General features: G+C 45.9%; 2 protein-coding genes and 1 non-coding gene across 5 annotated transcripts in view; 1 reads left to right on the top strand and 2 right to left on the bottom strand.

Moving 5' to 3' along the window:
- Nucleotides 1-5,948, bottom strand: part of LOC124408715 (toll-like receptor 6) — a 93,438-nt gene extending 87,490 nt beyond the window's left edge. For 2 of the 3 annotated variants that reach the window (XM_046885852.1, XM_046885853.1), the window contains exon 1: nucleotides 1,499-5,948. In XM_046885852.1, coding sequence (XP_046741808.1) covers nucleotides 1,516-5,181 — 3,666 coding nt within the window. In that variant the 5' untranslated portion in view covers nucleotides 5,182-5,948 and the 3' untranslated portion in view covers nucleotides 1,499-1,515. The remainder of the gene's footprint in view (nucleotides 1-1,498) is intronic. The other variant, XM_046885851.1, reaches the window with a different exon arrangement.
- Nucleotides 5,949-16,635: 10,687 nt separating this feature from the next.
- Nucleotides 16,636-16,786, bottom strand: LOC124410116. The gene has a single exon (XR_006929575.1). It is a non-coding gene; the product is annotated as a U1 spliceosomal RNA (small nuclear RNA).
- Nucleotides 16,787-19,922: 3,136 nt separating this feature from the next.
- Nucleotides 19,923-21,683, top strand: LOC124409079 (calponin homology domain-containing protein DDB_G0272472-like). Its single transcript, XM_046886472.1, has 2 exons — nucleotides 19,923-20,211; nucleotides 20,320-21,683. Exons 1-2 carry the CDS (start codon nucleotides 19,923-19,925, stop codon nucleotides 21,681-21,683), a joined length of 1,653 nt encoding a protein of 550 aa, XP_046742428.1.
- The last annotated feature ends 3,295 nt before the right edge of the window (nucleotides 21,684-24,978 follow it).

Raw genomic sequence — 24,978 nt, 5'->3', positions numbered from 1 at the left:
TCGTAGTGACATCATTCACGTGATACACAGTCCGTGAATTATAAACCCGCGTTACTTATCTCCAAGTCAACAGGCACTCAAGCATCCGGTCGATCAATCTAATCAGCGTGTCGTACATTATAAAGTAATTCGTTGATGCGTTCTCGCCTCAGCACAAAGAGATGATGCCTCCTTTGACTTCGGTATCGTCCTATAAAAATATCGTTTGCCATATACCGGAGACTTAAGTTTGTCGAAAAACAAAAAGGTCCCGGAAATCATCTCTTTCCCCCCGTTGTATCCTCAAGGAAAAAAAGGTAAAAGTATTCTTCAGAAACGGTTTATTATTCAGGCAACTGCTGAGCCGGATTCAGAGGTGGAGCCATCAACGCCGAGCTCCCTGTTCCTGGACGAGACAGTTAGTACAATTTCCAAGCCTTAGTAGATCTTTGTCTCTTGTACTAAACTTTTGCCGCCGGCATTCTGCCATCTCTTTCTTCCTTGTCTGACGACCGCGCAGCGCCTTGAGACTCGTCAAATTTGCATGCCAAGTTTTTCTCCGTGAAATTAGTCCAGTCAGGAGTCGGTTCGGAACGGTGATAGCATAGACGCGCCACTCTTTCCAATTCCAAGGTGTAAACACTCGTCCAGCAGCCGCGTGCTTTTTGATAATTTTTTCTCCCAAGTTTCGACGCGGGTAGGCACTCGATGTTATTTGTAGATTAAGAACCACCGGGAGTTTAGTTTAACGGTACCATACCTAGTCCTGATACGACGATCACGTTCGGGTAAATGGAGGTTAGCCCGGTGAGTACAACGCGGTTGACTGAGGTCGTAAAACCTGGATAAATTGCCTTATTTAACCACGTGATCCTTTGTAACTGTGCGACCCTTGTAAACCCGCGAAAGCCAACCTAATAAGATATCATCTAACAAATTTTTTGGGGGAAAAAATTTTCTTCTTCACCTTTGCCAATGACTTCAAGTTAACGTGCAACGAATTTTTATTACCTGCTAGCAGGCTACCTGACTCTACATACACTGGAAATCCCGTCGGAACTCACCACCGACAATAATAATATTCTTCAGCTTGTTCGTACTTTATTAGCCAACCGGGTGCAGTCAGCCGTTTTGGCCAAGATTTACAGTAATTATATGTACGTTGGCTATTCACCGCGGTTCTATTTGCTAGACTCGTAAGTCGCGTATATTCGGCTTTGTATAACGTACCCAGCTACGCGAACGAATAGAAATGGGATGAATCTCTGCAGGTAGTTTCGTTCTCATATTCACGGACAAAGATTTCCCTGTTTGGATTTTCAACGTTAATTTGTAGGAACTGTGTAATTGTGGCTTGCCAGAGTCATTTTACAGTTTTTTCAACGATTGTTCGTCTCATTTTTATTTACCCCAGTTTCACGGCAAACGAGCAAATTGCTGTGCAGATCACGTGAGTAGGTGATCGAATACCTTGCGAGTGATGGCGTATAGATCTAAAATATTTTGCAGCGAGACTCACCTGCATTGAAACATCCGCTACGCCCACAGGTGATGCGGTGGTGGAGGGAGCGGCGGTGGAGGAAGTCCCCTGTCTAAGGTAACCAGTGAGGCGGGTGGATCAGGCATTGCGAATCTGAGCTTTTGCCAGAAGAGTTTCTCGCCCCAGGCGACGACCGTATGGGAGGCAATTCGCTTCCGCAAATCCGAGTCGAGATCCTGGGGACTAACACCACCAACCAGTAGGAAGATAACGGAGCGTCCTTTGTCCCTGAGGATGCTTCTGAGCGCTGCTTTAAACTCGAATCTCGCCCACTCGCCATGGATGAAGTTTCTCGACAGAACAAGGATGGTTCGTCGCGAGGAGTCGGCCGCCTCATTAACGGCATCGGCGACGCTCGAACCTGAGCTAAGGTCACGGTAGTGGAGACAGAGTCTGTAAGACATTTCGAGGCCGGGGGCAAGCGACCTCGATACGAACGCCTCGTCCTTTGCCGAGTATGAGATGTAGGCGTCGAAGGGTCTGTCGCTCTCCTCGAAGGCGGCGGTCTTGTAGCAAGCTCTCAGGCCGCACCTGCCTGCAGCCCAGGCTCTGAGGGTCTGCCTGTGTCTCAGGGCTCCGCAAAGGAGCCCGATCAGTGCGAAGAATAGCGCCGCGGACGCCAAGAGAAGAGGAAGGTAGCCCTCGAGAGGGCGTGTCTCAATAGCCGGAGTAGCGCCGGACAACGCGGCGCAATTTATCACCGAAGAGTTTCCGTGAATACCAAGGGGCGACCCCAGCGCGCAAGAGACACGGGCTAGATCAGTAATCTTGGCCTTATGAACGGAGACCCATTCCCTGAAGCGGCCTAAATACCCGCACTCGCAGCTCCAGGGATTATTAACGAGCCCGATGTCCACCAGGTAAGGGTTCTGGGCTAGCTGCCAGACTGCGAATGTCGTTAGCCGATTGTTCTCCAGTCGTAGAACCTCCAGTTCTCTCAGCGGGAGGAAAGTCCCGTTATCGATATGAACCAAGAGGTTGTTTTGTAAGTACAGTTCCTTGAGGCCGGCCAGAGCGGCCAACTCCAATCCTCTCAGCGTGATTATCTTGTTATTCTCAAGGTGAAGGACAACCAGCCGCTTCAGTCCGCTGAACGTGTGGTTGTGAATGGCCACGATGTTGCTGTTATTCGCGTAGAGAACCTGCAAGTTCTTGCGTCCAATGAAGGCGTGAGATGTCAACTCTCCGAACTCGTTGCCGTCCAAGTAGACCTCGGTAGCGTCCATGGGCAGTCTTCCTGGCAAGTTGGTGTAGCTGGACCGCGAACAGTCGACGACGTTCGCCGACCACGATTGGTCATGGTAGCAGGTACAATTTGTAGGACAAGTCATCTCGCAGTCGCAGGCATCGAAGTCGCAGCAATGGCAGAGAGCGAAGCAGTGCGTTTTGTAGGTGCAGAGAAACTGAGACGGCGATGCTTCGAGAAGCGGTGCGAACGACTTTCGCCTGTCGTAAGGAAGCCGGCAGTACACCGATGCCAAATCCATAACTTTCGGATGCTGGCGTAAAGTTAACGCGTTTATCCTCTGCAGCCACTCCATGGTGCAGTCACACTGGAAAGGATTTCCGCCGACGTAAAACTCTGGCAAAGCTCTATCGGGTGGCACCGGGGCGAGCTGCAGCGCCGACAGTTCCATGCTCACGATCTGGTTTGCATACAAATCGACCCTGGTGAGGTTCACCTTAGCCACGAACGTGTGCGGCTCGACACTGTGGATGAGATTGTCATTGAGAAAGAGTAGCTCTATAGATTCCGGCAAAGAATTGGCCGGAATCTTGGTTATTCGATTAAAGGATGCGTCCAGGGTTTGAAGACGGAGTCCCACCGGGGCGACGCCCAGGCCAGATATTTTGTTCTTGTGCATGTCGAGCCACTGCAATTCCCGCGGAAGCAGGGTGTAATCGAAGTGCTCGATTGCGTTGTCGGACATGTTTAGCCACAGCAGACCTGGAGCGTTCAGGAATATACCGCTCATGTCCTGGATAAAGTTCGCGTCTAGGCGAACAGCTTGAAGCGCTGGACTCTCCGCGAAGGCGCCGCTCTCTACTCTCTCGATTTTATTCCTAGCGAGGTTCAATATTTGCAAAGCCGGTATCTCGGCGAAAGCTGCTTTCGAGACGTTCGATATTTCGTTTCCAATTAATCTCAATCCGTACAAACTAGACATACCGTGAAACCCCGGATCAATCAGTTTCTTTATCTGATTTTCGCCTAGATCTATCGTTCGCAGCATCCGCATATCCTTCAGAGCTGCTGGTATGCTATCCAAGTTATTACCCGATAAATTTAGGTCGTGGAGACTAGAACAGTTTCGAAAAGCGTCCGGATGTATCCCTTCGATTTGATTCGAGTCAAGAGACAGCAAAGACAGCGCGAATAGCCCGTTCAATGAGTAGGCATCCAGGTAAGTGAGGCGATTATATTTCAGCACGAGAGTGTGCAGGTTACTCATCGGTGAAAACGTGTCCGCAGGTATGGTTTCAAGCTTGTTGTTTTGCAAATTTAAAATCTGGACGGTATACAAATCCTTGAAGAGAGCCGGGTCCAGCGTTGCTATTTTGTTCCTCGACAAATCCAGGAGAACCAATCTAATCAGTCCCGAAAACGTAGTCGAGCTGAACCAAGCACTGGTCAGTGAATTCCTGGACAAGTATAACGCGACGAGCTGTTTCAAGTCGGCAAACAAACCGGGCGCGAGAACACTCAGTGAATTATTCTGCAAGTGGATTTCCTTGATAGTGTTGGCCGTGTCTCTGAACAACGCGGCGGGAAGGGCGACAACCCTGTTGTCTGACAGATCAAATATCTCAAGGCTCCGAAGACCGAATAGCGCCTTGTCGTCGACCATATTGATCTCGTTTCTCGCGAGGCGCAATTCCTTCAACCGTCTTAGAGTGGAAAATCCTTTCGAAGGAAGCAGGATGAGGTGGTTGGAGGAAACGTCAAGGATTTGAATGTCCAGGGAACACGAGGTCGAACTCGGCGGCGGTTCCTCGGAGTCTGCCATCAATGGTTGCGGCTGGGGTTCGCTGGTTTCCCGAAAATTGAGCTCGGTGACATCCTGTAATCTGTTGCCAGACACATTCAAATATACCAAAGCTGACAGGGGGCAAAACAGCCGGTCCGGAAAGGACCATATGTTGTTTGATGCCAGGTCCAATTTTTCTATATGAGGCGTGACGGCAAACGCGTCCGGGAAGAGTTCCAAGCTAAATGCAGGATAATCGTTGTTTCGCGTCCTGATGGTGAGGTTCCGCAAATTTCTCAGACCGTTAAGAGCGCCCGTGGGCCAGTTGGCAAGTTTACATCCGTCCAAGTGAAGCTCGCGGAGCTTGTGGAGGTGGGCAAAGCTGTCCTCGCTAAGTGAGCTTTTCGTCTGAATACTAGTGTCGCATTCTATTTTCAGCACGGCGGTATGCTCGCTTGGTATCAGGCTAAAGTTCGTCGTGTCAAACTCACTGTTTATCGAACGAAGCGAACAGGTCAGCGAAACTTCGTCCTCCGAATTATGCGAGTGCCAGGCACAGTCCTCCGGCGCAGCATATCTAAGAGGTTCCGCGGCAGCCTCGCCGACGAACAACGCGAAGCACACGGCCGTGTTGTAGCTAACCAATATCCTGATCACCCAAAAAAGCATCATTTTCATCACAATTTCTCGCATTTTTAACACGAGTCACGCACAGTGTCAGCCAGTGCTCGATTGTCTTCCGTTGATTAGGGAGAATCGAAACATAACTTTTGAAAAGAAAACTGGGTTAGAATCGCACTATCCTAAGTTTTGAATCCGGTCCGAGTAGTTCACTTCGGATTGAAAAATAAATACGTTCCGCGTCAATGCCAGAGTCGCTGCTGCAGATCGCAAAAGTAAGGAAGCCCGGTATGACCGAGAAATAGAAATAACGATCCGTATGTCACAAAACCGAACATTTTCTCGGAAGAAGCGAATGTTATCCGTAGATAACGGAGACCCGAATCAAGACTCGAAATCCTTGCCAACTTTCCCTGTACTCCGAAGATCCGAAGTCGACAGCATTAATCCCGTGATCTCGGGGCGAGTTCCCTGTCCTAAGCCTTCCAAAACCAGGGTAGTTCAAAGTTGTCATTCGTCCTCGTCCTCGGTGTCCCTTCTCACCGCGGGCGATTCAGCAAATCTCCTCGACGAGGGTATTCTCATGATTCGCGAGGTACAGTCGGCCGATCATCAACTCCAGGGCAGCGCTAATCGCCGCGATAATTTATCATTCACACAACCGACGGATCAGTGACACCTACGAGGTACGTCTGGCTCCGTCAACATCTCGACGAGGATGTGCTCTGACAACGCGACCGTTCATCCCGACGCGCGGCAGGAGACTGCTGGCTGTTCCAACTCTCCCGTCCGACCGGGTCGACGGTGCCGCCAGAACCACCAGAACCGCCAGAACTTGGCTCCGAAGCCCGCTTCGCGGGGTTGCCGAAGCACGCAGCATCACTGCATCCGGCGGGGGTGGTCAGCGGGGGTTGTTCGCCCCGAAAGCCTCCGAGGACTGCCGGAAAACCCCGACGGGGGTGAAAACGCGTGGTAGAAAATCCAATATAGCCGACAAGGAAACTACACGCGGGGTGTTCGGGTGTTGGTGCGGGTGTTTCTACGTGCAGGAGAAGCGCAGTCGTGCGTCTACTGTGTGGTCTAGCACATGCTAGCTACACCCGTCGTCCCTGTCTGTGCGTGTGTGTGTGTGTGCCTCTATGTATCAGGGTTTCACCGCTCGCAACATGGGCTCATATTTTCATTTGCAAGCGCTCCTGGCTTTCGTTCCTTACCTTGGTTATACTCGCGCCAACGCCGACGTGTTCAAGGGTAGTTTCTTCGCGCTTCATGACCGAATCAAAGTTTTCACCTGAAACTCAATGTTCATGCGAGATTGGAAATTGCAGTTATTCTGGATCTGTGACCTCTGTCTGTATTGTATTCTGTCAAAAGAGATGAACCGATCGTGATAAATCATGTGCGAAATTTAACCTTGGGTGGAAAATTTTGTTCACATTTTATGAGAATATGAGCGAGAGAAAAGGGTGAAGCCTGTGTGACTTTGAAGAGCAAACAAGGCCGACGCGTGTAAAGGCTATTTTCGGTCCCATCTCCCTCTGCCTGTGTTTCCTCTCCGCTTGGCTCAATGAAAAAGTTCCTTTCCTTCATTTGTCCTTGTTAAGCATGATGTATATCTGTACAGGGCAAGGCTTTGCGCGAACGAGCGAGTGAGCAAAGTTTCCGTCGAGCTTCCCACCCCGCCGATGGTAGAAAGCTCGTTAAGCGACACCGGTTTCGTGATAGAAGAATATAGACGAGCTGCTTCAAAAGACAAGGACCTCGACGTTACATAACACTCTCCCTCGACGCTTATCGTTGATTAAGAATTTTCAGACGCGGTTTCCGAGTTGGCCATCGGTTTTTCACCCAGTTTAAATTAAACCTTATTAACCAATCCCAAATATCAGCTATTTATATATTAGAAGCGCGCGCAGTATCTGCATCTGCGAAAATTTTCTACCAACCGGCGTGCCAAGGAACGGATAGGTTTTTCTTGCTTTAATGGCAAGTGGCGCGTAGCGGTTCTAATTAGAATACCACAATCGCACCTGAAATGGAATCGTTGCGATTGTTAAGAATTGTGGGCATCGTAGACGTGGAGAGATGCGTGGAGAAAGATGGAAGAGGGAGGAAAGGTGCGAGAAGGATAATCATCCGCAGGCCGATTGAATTTGTATCCAGCTGTGCAGGGTGCCGCCAAGGGATAGAGTGACTCCACGGACTGGACCTCGTGTAATACGTCGAGTCGAGCCAAGTCGAAGCCCTCCTGGAGGGCGGCCGTGCTTCCTGTCATTGTGCCGTTAATGCCCGCCTCCACTTGTTGTTTATTCCCTGTGATTGCTTCGGCCTACTAACCAGATATTGCTCGTGACGTAAGAATTGTCGTCTGGTTCTCGAACGGCAAAGAATATCTAAGAATTCTGCTCATCGGTTGTTTCCTTTTCTTGTCGAAAGTATAAACACAGATGATATTTTTTTTGGGGATTCAACTGTATGGGATAAAAATTTATTCACATATTCATTTATTGTCTTCCATACAACCCGTAGTGAATGCGATTTCATTTCAAATATGTCGTTATGAATTTCTCATGAGTTAGCAAAGAAAATATTACCTTTTTGTCTTTTCCACTCTTTGCAGGTTTTCGTGCTTCAAACGAAATACTCTCTCTAGACACGGGAAGGAACAGCCGGCGTTATTCTTGGATGTAAAGTAAGGTAATCCACGTTATTTCCTGCACGAGTTGTAAAACTTTTTACAAAATGCTAGAATCCTGCAGGCTTTCGTAAAATGGCACACACGCTGGCCTGTTACCGAAACGAACAAAAAGGAAAAATTTGTAATTTAGTTTTGCTAAAAAATTTTGCAAGCTTCGCGCAAAAGGTGTAATTATTTGCGGACAGGATGCAGTGCGAGAAATATGCATATCGTGTGCAGATATACGAGTGTGACTGCCCTACGTAGAAAAATGTCAAAGATATTTCCGAGCAAGGTAAAAGTCTTTCTCAAATGTTCACCCTGCTTTTTTCCATCTTGTGTCCTCGGGGAGTTGATTATACAGGAAGACGACCATGTTGCTGCTTTTCCTTTCCGCTGCGAGGAATAACGAGGTTGCGTCAAGAGTTCCTGCCGGACTGCCAGTTACACACAGTTTTCGGTCCCTAATTAGGATGCGAGAACCGTAGAAAATCTGACGTCAGGCGACCTAGATTAGCCTTTCGCTTGGACGGTTGAGCGAGGGAGCGACGAGACTCGGGGGTGTGTGAAAATTCAATGAATATAATTTCCTTACCTCTGAGGAAACGACGAGTGTAGTTCTTCGATGCTGGTTTTCTAAGAAGTTGTCAAAACCGATTGGCAATCAACTGGAAATCACTTCAGGCAAAACGAATTTGAAATTTATTTCACCCAGCGCGCTGGACGCAATTTATATGGAATTCGATTTTCGCTTCATCTTATTATTGACACGGGCGATCCACACTAATGACTCGACGGTAATTTTGCCTTTTCAAATTAGATTCCTTTCGTGAACGAACCACTCGATCGTTATTGTAGTTATATATACATCTACCCTGCGGCCCGGGGTTGAGATGCGATACACAAAAGCATATTGTTAGCAACGGAATTAGTGGATCCCTGGGTTGGTATGGGTTTTATTTGGTCAAATGACAGACTGTCCGGTTGCCGCTCCGTTCGAAATGGTCGAAATACCCAACGATCTCTATTGAATGAGTTTTATTCGTTTTTCGTACCAACAACGATAAAACCGCTTTGTGTTCCTATGATTGCGCGGGTAGCTCAGGCTGGTGCTCCACATTCCATCCTGTCGTTGCGTTCTATTTCGTCCCGTAGAGCTTTAATTTGAAAAGATCTGGGTCCCAGCCAAATTGGCGTTACGACCCAATTATATAAGTAATTATGCCTCCCAGTATCTCATAATACCTACATAATGCACTTCCCAAGTACGGTTCATTTCTTTAAGTCGTTTCTTTTCCCACTTCTCTAATTTCTTATTCCTTCCCCGCCGCTTCCATCCCGTTTCCCCAAGAGACATGATAATTGCATCATGCCAATTAAATATTTTTCCACAAGAGAACATGTCCCTTAATTACTTGCACGTTCGTTTGAAAAAAGAAAAAAACAATTTCTTATTGTTTGTTGAATTGGGAGAGCAGTAGAGTAAAAGGAAATGGAAGAAAAAAAAATATTCGGTAAAGTCGTCGCTGAAAAATGGCCTGTTTTATTTCACCCGGCAATTATTACAGAATTCTTTCTAATAACGGAAGCGGAAAATTCGCAGACGCAGACCAACCTAATTAATGAGCGCACTAAACTCCCAGATGAGTTGTTGTTACTTTCAGCCTCTCTGCCTCCAGTTTCCACTTGTTCGTTGTTGCCCCATAATATTTGCAAATGATCGTGGAAGCTGTGTTACTCCAATCACAATATAATTTTACAATAAGTTTTTTTTTTTCCGTGTTATCGTATCGGCAAATTTCGATCGAAGTTTTTTATATCGTTAGTTAATTGATGAAACGCGATAAAAAAGTCATTGTTGAGCGAGAAAAAATAGACTGTTATCCATATTTTTCCGTCCCGGCTTATAGTCGTCATATCGCAACGATAATTCGTGTCCTCGGAGTAAAAGGAAATGTTACGTTTTAACGCTCGAACACTCCACGTGTTCTGATTGCTAATTTTCATGGTTATAACAATATTTAACGCCTGGAGGGCTGCCTTAGCAGCAGGAGCAGCTAGCTGTGAATATGAATCGACAAAATAAAGCTGCAAGGCTCGTTGGCCAGGAAATAAAATAACCGAATACACCCGGTCTTCGTTCGAGCACGCGTACAAAAGGACCCGGTGCACGACGGGGAAAAGTTGTTAGAAAGAAATGATGGCTCGAGCAAATATACCCACCTGGAGTGCCGATCGTCCGGGACCCAGAGAGCTCGACAAACACATCCTAGTCGCTCCGTGTCACGACCTGTCGCCTCTGCTTCGTCCGTCTCGAATTCGTTCTTCGATTCAAGTGCCTGAACGGTAGTCAGTAATTATCGTCCAGACTGACAGCTCGAGCTTATGATGTCCAGAAGTCAACGCGGTGCACCGAGCTGTTTTCCATAAATGGAAAGCGTTGAGCTCGAGCAGGCTGCTCAACTTGTAACTCTTACACTCGCACCAGCATTCGCCTTGAGACTCCCAAGTGCAGTCCGTGGAATTGCGTCACTTCATTACCGGAGACTCCCGATTAAGACAACTTGGAATCTCTGAAAAGATGCACTTACTGCAGTTTTGCAGGGAGGATTAATCTCTTCCATAGTTCAACCGCCTTCCTCTTCGTGGTTCCAGTGCCGCTCGAGATGAATTCGTTCCTCTCTATATACCCAGCGCGTCTAATCTCGTAATCCCGAGTGCAGATGCACTGTCAACGAGGAGGTACCTTAGGAGGGCAGTGCAAATGGGTCCGAAGCCTGTCCGCCTTTATGGGATCACGTATGCGGTGTATACCTAGCGCACATGTGGAGAAGTTGGCCGTGCGTGAAGGATGGGTTCGCGTATTGAAATTCAAAAACTATATCGAATCGTTGAAATTATTCCAGGTCGGTCCTTTTTGGCGATTCAGGACTCCCATGAAATTCGGCACCCGTGGGAGCGCCTAGATTCGGGACCAGAAATCGGCGGAACGAAATCACGACAAATGATTGCCCCGTTGCCTACGATGCATCATCATTTTGGTGGTTATTTCGTGTCCCAAATTGACGGCTGGAATGAAACTAATTCGCTATTGTCGGATTGCGCAATTGCAGAATGCGTTCGACGCTTGGAAATAGCGCGACGATCCGTCACCGATTTTCCCGCGTCTCTCCTTCTTACGTGCCGCTCTTTTTCTTCCGCTATTTTTCCCCTCTCTGAATGCACATATTACGTTTCTGGACATCCTTGGTCCTGTATATTTAACCCGCTTGGGACGGAAGGTATTTCCATTTTGTCGCTCGTCAAATATATTAGTACAAGACGGCCAGGAACGCTTGAAGCTCATCCAGCCTGTTCTATCTCAGGATTTTGCCGAATGATGTCGTGATCTAGGCTTGCTTCGAATAGCTAAATGAGACCATTACTGTTGGAAACAATTTAAATTTAATTTCACCCGGCTAGATCTTGAAGCTGAAATCACTTCCGCGAATGGTGAATGCGTCAAGGTAACTTGCACGGGAGCGAAGAAATGCTCGGTAATTTAAAAGAGATTTTTTGAGGATCCGGAGACGGAGACTGACTGGAAAATTTAGTGAACTCTTGGTGCAGTTGAGTCTCGATTAAGGAAAGCTTCGAGTGTGCGTTTGTATGTATGTACATATGTGAAAGAAACGAAATTCCGCAGTGAATCGCGCGACCTAAATCGTTGCACAGTACCTCCGCGTTTTCAGAATTGCCGATCGCTGATAGCGACTTCCTACTTCCTCTCCTCTGAAGGGTTTCTCCGTTGTCTGCAAACCACTTCTACAGCACATCCAAGGAGACTTCACAATAAGAATTATCACTGTCTCGAGAGAGGATTCGGTCCACAGTTCGCCGATGCACCATCCTGAATGGTGAAGTCTTCATGCTCTTGTCTTTTCGACGTTTCCTCTTTTCTGCACAAAGTCCGAATGACACAAGAAAAAAATTAAAGTTGAAAGCCTTTTACGCTGTGCTCAATACACCTTCCGAAGCCTGTTATTCAATAAACTTGTGTACAATTTTCCAAGCTACTTTTCATTATGAGAACGATCCAAACGAGCATTTGAGCTAAGTTGTCTCATTCAAACTTAAAAATTGGCAACACAGTAATTTCACGATCAACGGTTACCTTCTTCAGAAACGAATGGGCTCAACCGATCATTATCTTTTCTACGTAGATGAGTTTCGAGTCCTTTCGTTTGCGGTAAGCTTCCGAGTCCAGACTATAGATATGAATGAGACTCCCGGTAGAAGCATCGAACATTTCCCAGGATAAACTTGATCGGCAAGACTGATTCAGAAAAGAAAGTAGAAAACATTTTAACGAACCGGTTAGTTGTTGATCCTCTTTTCATCTCTACGTGTGAAACCCTGTCACTCGGGGTCACCCAAAGTTGAATACGAAAGATTAAATATTTTCAAAACTCTGTACCTACACTTTGGTTAATCTGCTTTGTATAATCGGCCCTGGCATTTCACGCCTTGGCCAGCTTGTGTTACGCCATTCGCAAGACTTTTTCCCTATCTGAAAACGGTCGTTGGACTGTGCCTATCTGTACCTACCACTGCCTATTCACGGACCGTACTTCAGGGCGATAAGGTGGGCATAGAATAACGGTGTATAGTCTGAATGAAATATTTTTCAGATAAGAGAAACAGGACTTTATTAACCCGACCGATATAAATGACTATAATGTTGCAGATTTATTAATGGGGGACGTGCTTTGCTTTGTAAGCCCTCGAGTACGGATGTAGATCGCTCCTAGCCCTCCGTTATTCGCCCGGAAAGTTGAACGCGTAAGAAACTGGAATCTCGTTTGGAAAAAGATTGAGCGACTCTTATTTACCGGATAAATATTGATCGCGTGAAGAATATTAGTTTACCGTGGATGTAATTAACCCCACCAGCTAATAACACGCACAATAAATCCTCCCTTTCCAATCTCACATTGCCAAGCCGCAGGCAATTTTCACGAATATTGCAAAAGGGGGTGCAAGCATTTTGCTCAGAAAAACTTCCATGTAGAATTTTTTTATTCTAATTGATGGTTAGTACTATTATTATTATTCCTCAAGTTTCGTATATCTACTTATCTTCATGTGGTGTGGAGTTATTGCGTACAAAATGAATTTCGTATCATATGTTGGTATGTTAAGGCCCTGAGGTTATTCCCATCATGTCAGCCAGATGAAATTCTCCTCAACTCAATTATAAAGTTAGAAATAAATACTCGGCAAGAGATAGGGCCATGCATTGATTATGAGTTCGTTCAACTAATTTTCAACTACTAGAGAATTCTTCTTTAAGCATTTACTCGAAGTCTGAACTCTCAATTTTCCAACTCAATTTTGCTAGAATACTCCGAGCTCTGAGAAGGGCTCAAAAGATTTCAACCCGAGGGGGGAATCGAGTACAGAAGTTCATAGTTTCCCGAAATGACTGCAATTTTAAACAGTAAATATGATTATTCTGAAATTAGTTCAAATGTTCTTTCAGGGAATTTCATTTTGTCTCGCAGCTCAACTAATTTATGACCCAAGGGGTATGTAATATATTTATAAATGGTACTCCGAATTATTCCGCGTAAAAAAAACTTGAGGTAACGTTTTTTTTTATAACGTAAAACACATTAGTATAACTTTACAACTGAGCAGGTACTTCCGCTGGAACATTTGTACACGTAATGGTGACACAAAGTCGAATTTAAAAAGCTCACCAGTTAAGTGCGGTAATTTGCACACCCTTTATGTACACGCTTGTCGAGCTTAACATTTTTTTTCAAATAATTTAAAATAATTACCGACGAGCTAATTGCGGCGGAAAAATCAGACCCTGCCTCTCCTCAGGATCCTCCAATGTGAAAAGAAGTTAAATAAAAAGCTGTGAAAGCTGCAAAATTACTCGAGTCTGAAGCATAGAAGCTACGTGAAATAAATTGCTTTTCGTACATCGCCTACGAATTACCCGGTAAGGAAAAGTCCGGAGAATCGGACAAGCCGGACGAAAGGAAGAGCTAAGCAGGGATTAGGTGTCAGTGAATTTTAATCATTCCGCGACACCTATTGAATTCTCCGGGAGAAAAGGATTTCGGAATTCGTGATTTTGCAACTAAAATTGTTCCACGCTTCGCTGTCTCGCAAACTTACACGAATTCGTGATATTTGCGAACCATAATGCCAGCTATTGGAGAACAATTAACCTCGATTTCAGCGCGAAATCTAATGACGTCGATGACATTAGCTCCTTGTACGTGGACTCTTTATAGAGCAAAACAATCTAGCGCAAAATGTTGCATCGAAAAGGTCGATATATTCTCGACAATTAGTCGAAATGTGTCAATGATGAAATTCCATCGGCTGTCTGGTATTCTTAGGGCAAAGCGAAGAGACACATGAACCATAAAATTGGACACAAGGACAATATTGCGTCCATCGAAGCTGACTAAACGAGGGAAATTTGTCACATGCAATAAACATTGTTGGAATACCGGATAAGATCTGGGCGTACCCGACGTGTTAAATCGCCGCCCGGAATCCATTTGACCAATGACTCGGGGGTTGAGGTCAAGTCTCGACCATCGGCCAGTCAACGTAGCTGAGAAACAGTCTTTGCGTACGCAGGACGGGCAAATAATTGGATCTGTAAAAAAGTGCGCTTCAAAGTGCTGATTCGGATACGTTAAGTAAGCTTGTTTCTTCTCGTCTGACAGTATAAGGGGTGGTAAAGAGACTTTGGCTCATCTTCGTGCCGCCGTTACATACGTAGACTCAAGCAATTCGTATAATATGAGGGAGAAAAGGACGAGAACTCGCTTCTCCTGCGCAGCTGTATACAGCGCATGAATTTAAAAAGTTTCCAAGATCTCGGTTTCCCGGAATATGCAAAGAAAAAACGAATAAGGTTTATTCTTCATACATCTCACCTTATGCTATTTGGGGTGAAAAAGCACTGCACCACTCAAATGATTCGGGGCGAAACGAAACGTGAAAAGAAATTTCTAGCCACTGTCTCACACAAACACACACTAATACACACACCGTCACTCATCCCTGACGCTGCCCTCTTGCTTCACCCTTCAGCTGCTATAACTGGGGTTAATTGGAAAATGTTACAGACAGCCGTGACGGTTGGCAGACTGTGACAAACACTTATTACCATTCACGAAATTAGATCTACCCAATTTTTCTTCACTTTTCTTGCCTGATACTTCGTGACGCAGGAACGCCACTCGACGATGAAATTGCCTGTGCCAAAGAAAGAAATTCTCGGAATCAATCCTGAAAAATTGCCCTCCCCTCTTCCCACCCGTTCCGTACGTCTTCAGGTACCTCGAATCTCATACATTTGTCGTATTTTGGTACGAAAAATACGTGTATGATTAACATTCTTTTTTGTTGCACTACAGCTGCAACGCGGGATTTAGATGTACGGCGTATTTCGACGGAGACAGAGATTGACAGATTTTGAATTCACGTAGGTACGGTTCAATTCCTGACGCGATGCCGTCATAGTGCATACGCGTGGTCTATTATGCATGTGCCAGACAGATCCACAGGAACGCAACTCCCGAGAACATTGCACCTTGTGTAGAAATTGCACAAGTGACGTCGACAGTCGACGGTGCAGCCAGCAGCTAACAGCCGCGGCTCCCCCCGTGTCTGCATGCCTTTGTACAACATCCCGCGGGCCTCGTTATCATCTTGATGAGCAAACTGCTGGTGCAAGACTCTCCGAATCTACAGGCTAAACCGAATGCCCGCTGTAACGAACATCCCCCAACATCCTGAGGGTGCTTGCAGTTTCATGCTTCCAGTTTCCGGCGTTGGTCTGCAGTTGTATCCTAATAAGCTTCGCGTATAATTTACCTACTCAGATATTGTTCGAATCTTAATTTATAGACTTGCTACGAAAAACCCTCCTTGTATCTTTTGAACAACGTTTCGTAAGAGTACCGAATTTTTTAATGACTTCAATCCGACCCTGTCGTATCCGTGTCTTCTAAGTTTCCATTAAATTTATGTTGGAGAACACAAAACTGGTCGTTTATTGACCCAGACGTCACGTTGAAAAAAAAATCATAAATCTCATCGGTGATTAGACAAATTGGAAATATTTGTTCAAAAGTAATTCTTTTGAGTACAAATCATCAGCGCAGTCTGTGGCTACAGTTTTCGAGGACATAACTGTCTAACATTCTATCATGTGATACTCACGAATCTGTTACCAGTTTTACTTTTGGAATACATTTTCTCAATTCCATGAGTGCACGGATATTACAGTTTAGGATACCTAAGCTGTTGTATCTTCAACAACAAGTATAGAAAACTGAGAACACCTTGCAATCGCAGTAATACCATATCATTGTATTTATACAGTTTGATTGAGGTTTCGTAAATATGGACGTGGACCTTAGTTCGTAAAGTTTTGTGACGTTGGGGATAAATGCAGGGTGTGAGGTGCAGGGAAGGTATACAGCGAGTGGAATTTATCGTTAGTTCTAAAACTACAGAACAAAGTAAGTAACGCGTTTAGATTAAATCCCAGTAGAGGAAATAGATAGAAGTTGGAGGAGCTAGACGTTAACAGTCGGGAAATTCGTAAAGTTTTAAAGTATCGTAACACGTGTGTGAAAGAAGTTTGAAACGGGACAAGTGCATCGCACCGTTCATTGGAACCGTGAGCGTATTACTTAACAGCTCGCGTTACCCAAGTTTCTGGATTATCGTTGTTTCCACGTATCTCTCCCACTTCTCCTTCGTTAACCAACCTCAAAAAAAAAAGAAAAGAAAAGAGAAGTAGTTGAGTTTCATTTCGAGCGAACTACGCGGGGACTGCGCGACCGCAAGAGCCCCGCACTACCAAAAATTAAACGTACAAATACCCACGTTAGGGGTATTTACAGGGTTCAGCAGTCATGCCTCACTCCCGGGGGAACCACCGTATTGATCATGGTATCCCCTACGTCAGGTTAGTATAGTCAACTTCGTATTTTAACTCTTATTCTACTCATTCTGGCACGATTTCACTCGCGAGAAACAAATGTTACGCGACTATCGTACTCAATGATTTGAAATTATCTATAATGAAATATCGATTGTAACTCTACGTGACGTTAAGTCTATGACATAAAAATAAATTTGGTTGAGATTCAGGCAGAAGGTATTTCAAAAATGATATTTCACCGCTCGCTAATTACGAGCATCCGATATTTTTTCATTATTATAAAATTTTACCGAAAAATAGAAGCAAGCGAGATTGAACAGCGTATTGTGATAATAAAAATATCTTGCTTCCTATGAAACCGCGCACATTCATTCAGCCATCCTTTTGTGTTGGAAATAGCAAAGTTGGAAACATGGCAATAAATGTATGCCTGAAAAATTTCATATTCCATGGCAAATGAGCAAAGCAAAGCCCTGCGCTGCATGCGTCATAATTTTGTAGCGTGTGGATAGCTGGTATATTTTATATGACTTTTCTCCGGAAGAACGACCGTTATCAACACTCATGATAGTAATTTTATGCTCTCGATGGATGCAGCCGGGTCACAGAGAGGGTGTAAGTGAAGGAGTTTATACGCCATCGAAGATCGTTTCACCGAAGATTTACAACCGGCGCAAACCTATTAGGATCTGTTAAGTAGCGAGTACGTACATTAGTTATCAGATAAGTCAATGGCCGAGCTTTGCTTCTGCCCGATAATACTGCGCTGCTGTTGATTGAAATGTAATTTCAGTCTCGGCGTGTGGACCAAATTGAGGGGTCGAAGTATGCCTGTCTTGCCATACAAGGTAGCCTTTTTTCCAATATGCCTTTGAATTGGGTTGGAATGATTGACGAGCATGGTTTCTTAGAGTTGTTATACATCGATTATACAAGCTGTGATTTCATCAAGGAAAAAACTGATTTGAAATGCAAGTATAATTGTAGAAGGTGTATCGTATACAGTAATAGTATACTTTGTATTCGAATACAAAGGAAGAAGTTGAAAGAAATTTTCTCACTATGAAAATACTCCGTGACAGAAATAATGTCTGCAAAATAATTTGACCTGCTGCAAAAGTTGAGCGAAAAAAAATAAGGTAAAAAAGCGTACAATGTTATCGGATTCCCGTAATTGAATCGAGCTGCGGGGGGGGGGGGGATAATTTATATTGAATTTTTAACAAAGAAATAAACATTCAAAAAAAGAAACCAGGCTCATGTTCCAATTATTTGTGCAACGCCGTGGCGAGGGGTTAAACGAATCTAAACTGTATAATGAGCCACGACCAGAGGTCCACGTCGCTAATGGAATTTGAATTTACATAATCCAGATTTATTTCGGCATTATAGGAGTATGAGATGAAGAAAAAACTGGAGGAAAAAAAATCATGAACCATAAATCAACAAGCCCGTAGGCGGAGTGATTTTCCGTTGGGGTAGTCAGGGATTTGATAATTACCACGAGAAAACAAATAGCGTGCCTACCCAGCGGCCCGGGGGGTGCGGGGTTCAATTGCATGGCTCTACTCCTACTCTCGAAGTTTGGCATGTAAATAAATCGCGTCTCTTTTCCCCTGTTTTCGTACATTTCCTTTAATAACGTCGCGCCGCCGAGGGATCAACGTGCGGGAAAAATATTCGCGAGCGGTTGCTCCTTAAAGGGGTCCCGTCCGAGTTGTCATTCTTGGATCGATGATTCCTTTTTCTTCTCTTTGTTTATACCCCGTCGTAATGCATTTATTCATTTGTCCGTGCATCATCTATGCGCATATCAATCGTGAAAAACTTACACGAATGAAAGAAATTTAATCACACGTAGTTTTTGCAGCATCGCGTGTAGGTGAATGATCGAGATTCCGAAAGGAGTGTTGCTCCTAAAATTCTTTCACGAATTCATTCTTATTCGTTTTCGAATCTTCTAGGGCCAAGCGTATTCGCTTCTAAGAACTATGCGCATTTTCATCGTAAATAGCTAAAAGGATTTAAAAAAATCAAGTAAAGCCTGATTCAGCGAATTCTGATGAAGTTCTGATGAAGATGAAGGTGCATGTTTTATTCAATTAGCCATGCTGAAAAACTTTTCTCTTCTATATTCCAATCTAGTTGAGGAAATTTTCGCGTTCTCTTGCGGTCTGGAAAAATATGGCCGCCATGCCAGTTCCACTGTACAGCCTTTCCGAAAGCCTTCTTTCCAAATTAGTGGAGCTTACACGTGTGTCTAATGTCCCAAATAAGGGTAAGCCGAGTTTTTGAAAGAGACCAACACTTGGTGGCCAAGTGCTTTTTTCTCCGGGTAAAATCCCGACAAATAAAAGGCATCGTAATAGGATTCGTCTTCTCGAGTTGCCGCACTTTTAATCCGCTTAATATAAGGGTATTTTAGGGAAGAGTTTTGAAAATTTAATCGTCGCTAACTGGTGTTCATTTCTTGCATGTCGGGTACGCGCCAAATTGAATTATCATTGTATCTCGGCAACAAAAGAGCTTACTGCTGCTTTTCGAGTATAGCACATTCGAGATATTTGTTGTACCCTGTAACAAAAGATTTACCTACAATATAAAGCAAATTGTCACACGCCTTATAATTTTTACTGATAGTTCTGCAATATGATATAAAAATGACTCTGGATTTATAGTTTAATTTAAAGTGGCCCCAGTGTAATGACGAAGGACCATTATAACGTTAGAGCTAGTCTTTATTACCGTCAAAGTTTAAAACCGTCTAGACTATAGACCGGGGTATAATTTATAGCCCATCTTTTTCTCCCCTCTTTTTTCACGTTCTAATCCATAAATTTTGTTATCAATTATTTTTTTCAGGTTTTTTTTTTATTTTATTTTTTTTCCTTTCATTTTTAAGCCCTAGATTTATTGGTTAGATCAAAACTCTATTTGCCTGCGTGCGTATTTCTGATATCGTGCGAGTGAATTATATCGAAGAATTTCAGATAGTAACGCGTATTCAACAAATGCTACGAAACCAGTGACAGGCACCGTGGAATGGCCGTCACCTTGACGACGAAAAACAGGCGGTATCGACATGAACCCTGACGCACTTCGTGTCGGAGCATCAGCTGTGTGTAGTCCATAACCTGGCCGGGTCGTGTTGCAAATAAAATTTCGATTATGAATTTTGGTGAATTTCCGCCACCGGTTTGCGCGGCACTAAAACCGCGTCACAATCCGATCGACTATCCGGGAACAGCGAACGTGTCTTGTGCGCACAGAATGCGAGAGCCAAACTCAAACTGTCGGTACATGAAACAGTTTTACGAACTGCGAAAATCTACGGAGATTGATCCAACCAAGGAGCTTGAAGACAGGGAATTCGTCGCACTCAATCGTCGATTCGCCTTTGAGAAACGTACCGACAAACGCGTGTTGAAGGAGAACATTCGACGACGCGTTGAACAAGGTACGTGAATGCTATCCACGAGTAAGTCATTCCTCCAGGATACTCTATGTTCTTCAGTAATAAACGATAAGTATGTCAGTATAAGAGATAACCTCTATGTGCTCCAAGGAATGATGGCGTACGAAGATGAGATAAACAAACGGCGAGAAAAACTTCGGGCCATGATCTTGGTCGAGGAAGCTGCCTTCACGAAGGAGATCGTCGACCAGGCTCAGCATGGCGGCGATTCCAGGCTGGACGAAATGAGGGCGCGGGTAGAGGAGCTGCGGAAGAAGCGTGAAGAAGAACACCAAGCTACTGTAGCTGCTAAACGGATGCAGCAGTACCTGGCCTGTTGCCTGGAAGCACGCGAGAGGAAGACGCAGAAGTTGACGAGGGACGCGAAGCTCTGCAACCTGGCGCAGATGGCTGAAAACGAGGCTAAACGCAAGGCGGAACGAGAGTTGGACGCGCTTTGGCACTGCCTGATGCTGAAGGAGGTGGAGGCGAAGAAGGGGAGGGAGGTCGAGGAGGCTAAACGGCGCGAACTGGCGACAAAAATGGTGCGAGGCTCCCTGGACAACCAGATAGCCGGGCTGCGAGCCCTGGAGGCAGAAGAGCGACAGGTGAAAGCGGAGCAAGAGGAAGCTCTTCGACTTATGTGGGAAAACATTCGAAAAGAGGAGCAGCGGAACCTTGATAGAGAAAACTACGAACGTCAGCGGCTGAAGCGGGACCTGGAAGAGCAGCTGATGAAGAGGCAGAAGATATTAGCGGAGCGTGCAGCCGAGGAGAAGGCGATGGACCTGATGTTTAAGGAGCTTGGAGAAGCGGAGCTGGACAAGGAGAAAAACGAGCGGTCATCGACTGCGGAGAGACTACGCAGGGAGATGTTCGCCTATTTAAGTAACCTCGAGGCCATCCGGGAGGAAGAGGCGAGGCGAAACGTGGAGGTTGATGCCATCGTCGAGGAATCGAACAGAAACGTCGAGGCTAGACGCACCCTGGCTATTCGAAAGTTCAAGGAAGCTCGAGAGCGAAGCTTGCGCGAAGTCATAGCTGGGCGTGAGGCCCAGATGAGGGAGAAGCAGGAACGTGAAGAGCGCGAGAAGAGCGAGAAGGAGCGAGAAGCTCTGCTTCTGCAGAAAGAGCTTGATCTCGACGCTAAGCTCAACGAGCTCGTCGAAGCCGAGAAGAAGGAAAGGGCCAGACACTACGGACTACAGCTCAAGGCCCAGCAGAGCTACGTCGAGGCCGTCCGACGTCGGGAGAAAGAGGAAGCTGATCGAATGTACCAGGATGGTATCAAGAGGGAAGAGGAGTACCAGAGGCAGACCAAACTCCTCCTCGAGGCATCTGAACACATCACACCTCACGCGTTTAAGACGCTGCTCAAGGAATGCGCGGCTCGTCACGACGCCGAACAGAAGGGACAGTGTTACTGCCCTCCACCACCACCGCCACCACCACCACCACGCGCTGAAATCTGCTAATTTGGTAGCGATTTTGATTATCGTGGTGGATTTGCCAGGCAAGTGAAACGGTAATGCAGGCAATGCCTACAAGGGAAGTCCTGGTCAAGGAGATATTGAAATCGTTTCCAAAAAAGTGTAACCTTAGCGAAATACAGTAGCTCCAGTAGTAGTGAAATGGAATAAATTGGTCACCGTGACACCACTTTCAACCGTGTGTTTTTCATCGCGAAATTCGAATGCCGGATAATTTTAATAAGTCAGTCATTGAACCGAGGAGAGGGTGAAGTTGATAAGTTTAAAACGGAGGGAAGATCAGTTTGTAAGTGCGGGTTTAACCGCGGATACCCGACCCAGAAATTTCCATGGCTTGAACACCGAGTTGAGACGGCTTGCGACCGCCGCCGCGACGCTTTCCAATGAAAAGTGCCTCGGTGGGATTACCTTTGATTTATTGCTTCAATTGCTTCGTCCAAAGTTCGTTTTATTAGACTTACCAGGCCATGCTTTCCGGCTGATTCTCGATTCTATCTCTTCTCGACGCTCCGCGCTCCATGTGCTTTTCTCAATGTCGAACCTGCGGCAGCCGGACCGGCAGCTCATGGCCTCTTATACCGCGTCCAACGTAATTGAATCTTGAAGCAATTTCGAGTATTGGTTAAGCAGGATGAAATTCTCGGCTGGGGGTTCGTCATAAAATTGGATAGCCTGCGTCATCGCTTCGCCAGGCTCAATCCATTTTCATTCTCCTCCTAACCCGCGCCTGCATACACGAATGCCGAGGTATGACACACACGCGCAAGCGAGATTCGGCCAAGTTTTATAGTTCATCTCGTACCGGAAGTACCTGCGGATTTATACATATTTTGGTTTATCGTTTTGAAAAAGCCGCCTTCCACCCTCACGTTTCCTGTTTATAAGCCTTTACCCGTCCCGCCTGCGAGAGTGGATGCCGTTTTTTCTCTCTCACTTTCCTTACTTTTTCAGAAGTACCCGGGGAAAGTCAGAGCCGATAAATTGGAACGATCAAGTTTGGATCGTGCGGGAGAACCTCGCCTGTGCCGAATAGATGTATCGCTGCTTCGGGATCTTCTAAATTTTTCAAACGCCCAGCAATAAAGTTTGCAATCTTCTCGTGGAACCTCGTTCATAAATTTTGAACGAATTCAAAAGCAGTTACAAGCGCGTATATACCGCACACTGTGTGTACCTCTCTATACGGCGTAAACTCGGCGCTGCCGTATAGCTCTGGAGATACGAATCATTCCTGCCATGCGACGACTGTCGTACGTGTTCTGAGTTGTGCATGTGCCTGCCTGCCTGCCTGCCCATACACGTGTAGAAGAAACTCCGTGTGATAAAGAAACCAGATCTTTGAATTTTCTTTGAATTTCTCAGCAGTGTATCACCGCCAGCGGACAGTTTAATCTTAGGAGAGCGTGTGCCGCGTTGAAAGGTGAAGTGTGGCGTCGCTGCGTATTCCTGTCCCTGTCTTCGTTCACATCTTCCGCTTCTTTCCGTACACATCCTGACTACCGTATCGCGATGGGAACGGTGCCGCTTTCTACAAAACCTGCTCTGTGTCATCGGGTATCCTGCCGCCGCGCCACCTTCGGCTGGTGCGTCTGTTTTAATATTTTACCTTTCAGGGCGTAAGATATCCTTGACAGAGATATGGAGAGAAGTCAAGTCTTTTTCAAAGACGAGATTAAAGAAATAGGCAAAATAATATTCCACCTTAAAGCTCGGGCCTTTGTGCTGCCCAAAATCCTCGTACCCCCGTCGGATTGAATAGAACTCCTTGACAACGTTGAGTCACTTTAGTACGAAGACTTCGGACTAGCTTAGGTTCAAACTTGACTCTACGTGATCACGCATTCTATTTCGGTATGAAACTCCGGCAATAGTAACCTACCGAAATTAACCGTTAAATAAAAAATTATGCTGGGTTTGGGGCCCAGCGTTAGGCGGTCGAGATTAACGTCTTCTATTTCGATAGTAAGCTTTATTGATCTCGAAGAGAATTTCCGTGGAAATCACCGCAGGGTGCCACGTTTGGTCAGGGAGGAATGGAACGAGCCTCTGAAGGTGCGAGGGATGGAAATAGCGCGGGGTCGGAAGTTCGGACGGGGGAAGAGATCAGAGCTCTCTTTAAGACCGAGTTTGAAATAAGCTAACCTTCTTTCGGCAGGACGTGCTTTATCAGTGACCGTAATAACCATCAACTTTTATTCGCAACAGCCTCGCCCGGGGCCAGCTGAATCGGTGCCCCCCTCTCCACCCCCCTCCCACCCTGAGCCCTCCGTTTCGCCCAGGCCGTCGGTGTGCTCCGGGCGATTGGATGTGTACTTGGGGCACCGCGGAGAGACCATAATTGCGTGGAAAAGGTTCCCGTCAAAGGAAGCTCCCTGGTTCTTGGATCGCTCGTCAAAATCATTAAATTCCGGTTATCATTTCGGGAGAGAGGGAGAGAAATTTAATGAGCTGGGAATGAAGAGTAGCTGCACGTATTTAACCCTCGTTCGACTCGTCTGGCGTTCAGACAATTGACACGCCGATTGTCAGTCGAGGTTGGATTGAACCTTGCTCGGTTTCGAGATGAATTCTTGCACCAGAACATAACTAATCGACCCCCCCCCCCCCCCCCTCCCCCTGTCGCATGCTGCACGGCATCAGGCCGACAGGGCGGAGAACTAATTGTCTACGTTTACCGTGTTTATATTTATAACAGGGCTGATAAATATGCATAAAGGATTCCAGCGGCTAGGAAACTAATTCAACATTCTTCCGGGACAGGGACGACCTCGGGGATGGGTTCGCTTTTAAGATAGGGCCCGATCTGCCCCTCGTACCCGGCCAGGAACCCCACGGCTATGCAGAGTAGCTGTTTATTATGCTAGGGTAAAAGGGGGCGCGGGGTGGATCCACGCTCCGAGGTTTCGTACGTAAGGATACGAACTGGGATAGACTTTCGACTTGTCGCTGCCAGCAAACACGCCGGCAATACATACTAATGTCTCACTCGGCCTGATATAATTATTGAACCCTTGTGACTGCGGCGGACCCTCACCACCCACCCCTGGTTCAGCCCTTTCGCACTGTTCTGCATCCTGCACTATTTTCATTCCTGGTTATCAGAATTAACCGCTTGTCTAGACCCGGTAATTTAGAAGTCGTATAAATCATCTCTAGAAAGGGACGAAAGCATGTCTTTGAATATTGGGTATAAGCTACGATTTTTTTTTACACCTTTGATCCCGCAAGTCTGGTTTCTCCTGAATTTGTTTCGGAATCATTGAATAGCGATCGCTTTTTA

This window comes from Diprion similis, chromosome 8 (genome assembly GCF_021155765.1).
Source record: "Diprion similis isolate iyDipSimi1 chromosome 8, iyDipSimi1.1, whole genome shotgun sequence".
NCBI classification, from domain to species: Eukaryota; Metazoa; Arthropoda; class Insecta; order Hymenoptera; family Diprionidae; genus Diprion; species Diprion similis.
The sequence above is the reverse complement of the archived record's forward strand: the minus strand, read 5'-3'. Positions and strand labels throughout refer to the sequence as shown.

Coding starts and splice junctions, on each gene's coding strand:
- LOC124409079 (XM_046886472.1), top strand. CDS start 19,923: ATGAATTTTGGTGAATTTCCGCCACCGGTTTGCGCGGCACTAAAACCG. Junction 20,212..20,319: donor TCGACGACGCGTTGAACAAG/GTACGTGAATGC, acceptor ATGTGCTCCAAG/GAATGATGGCGTACGAAGAT.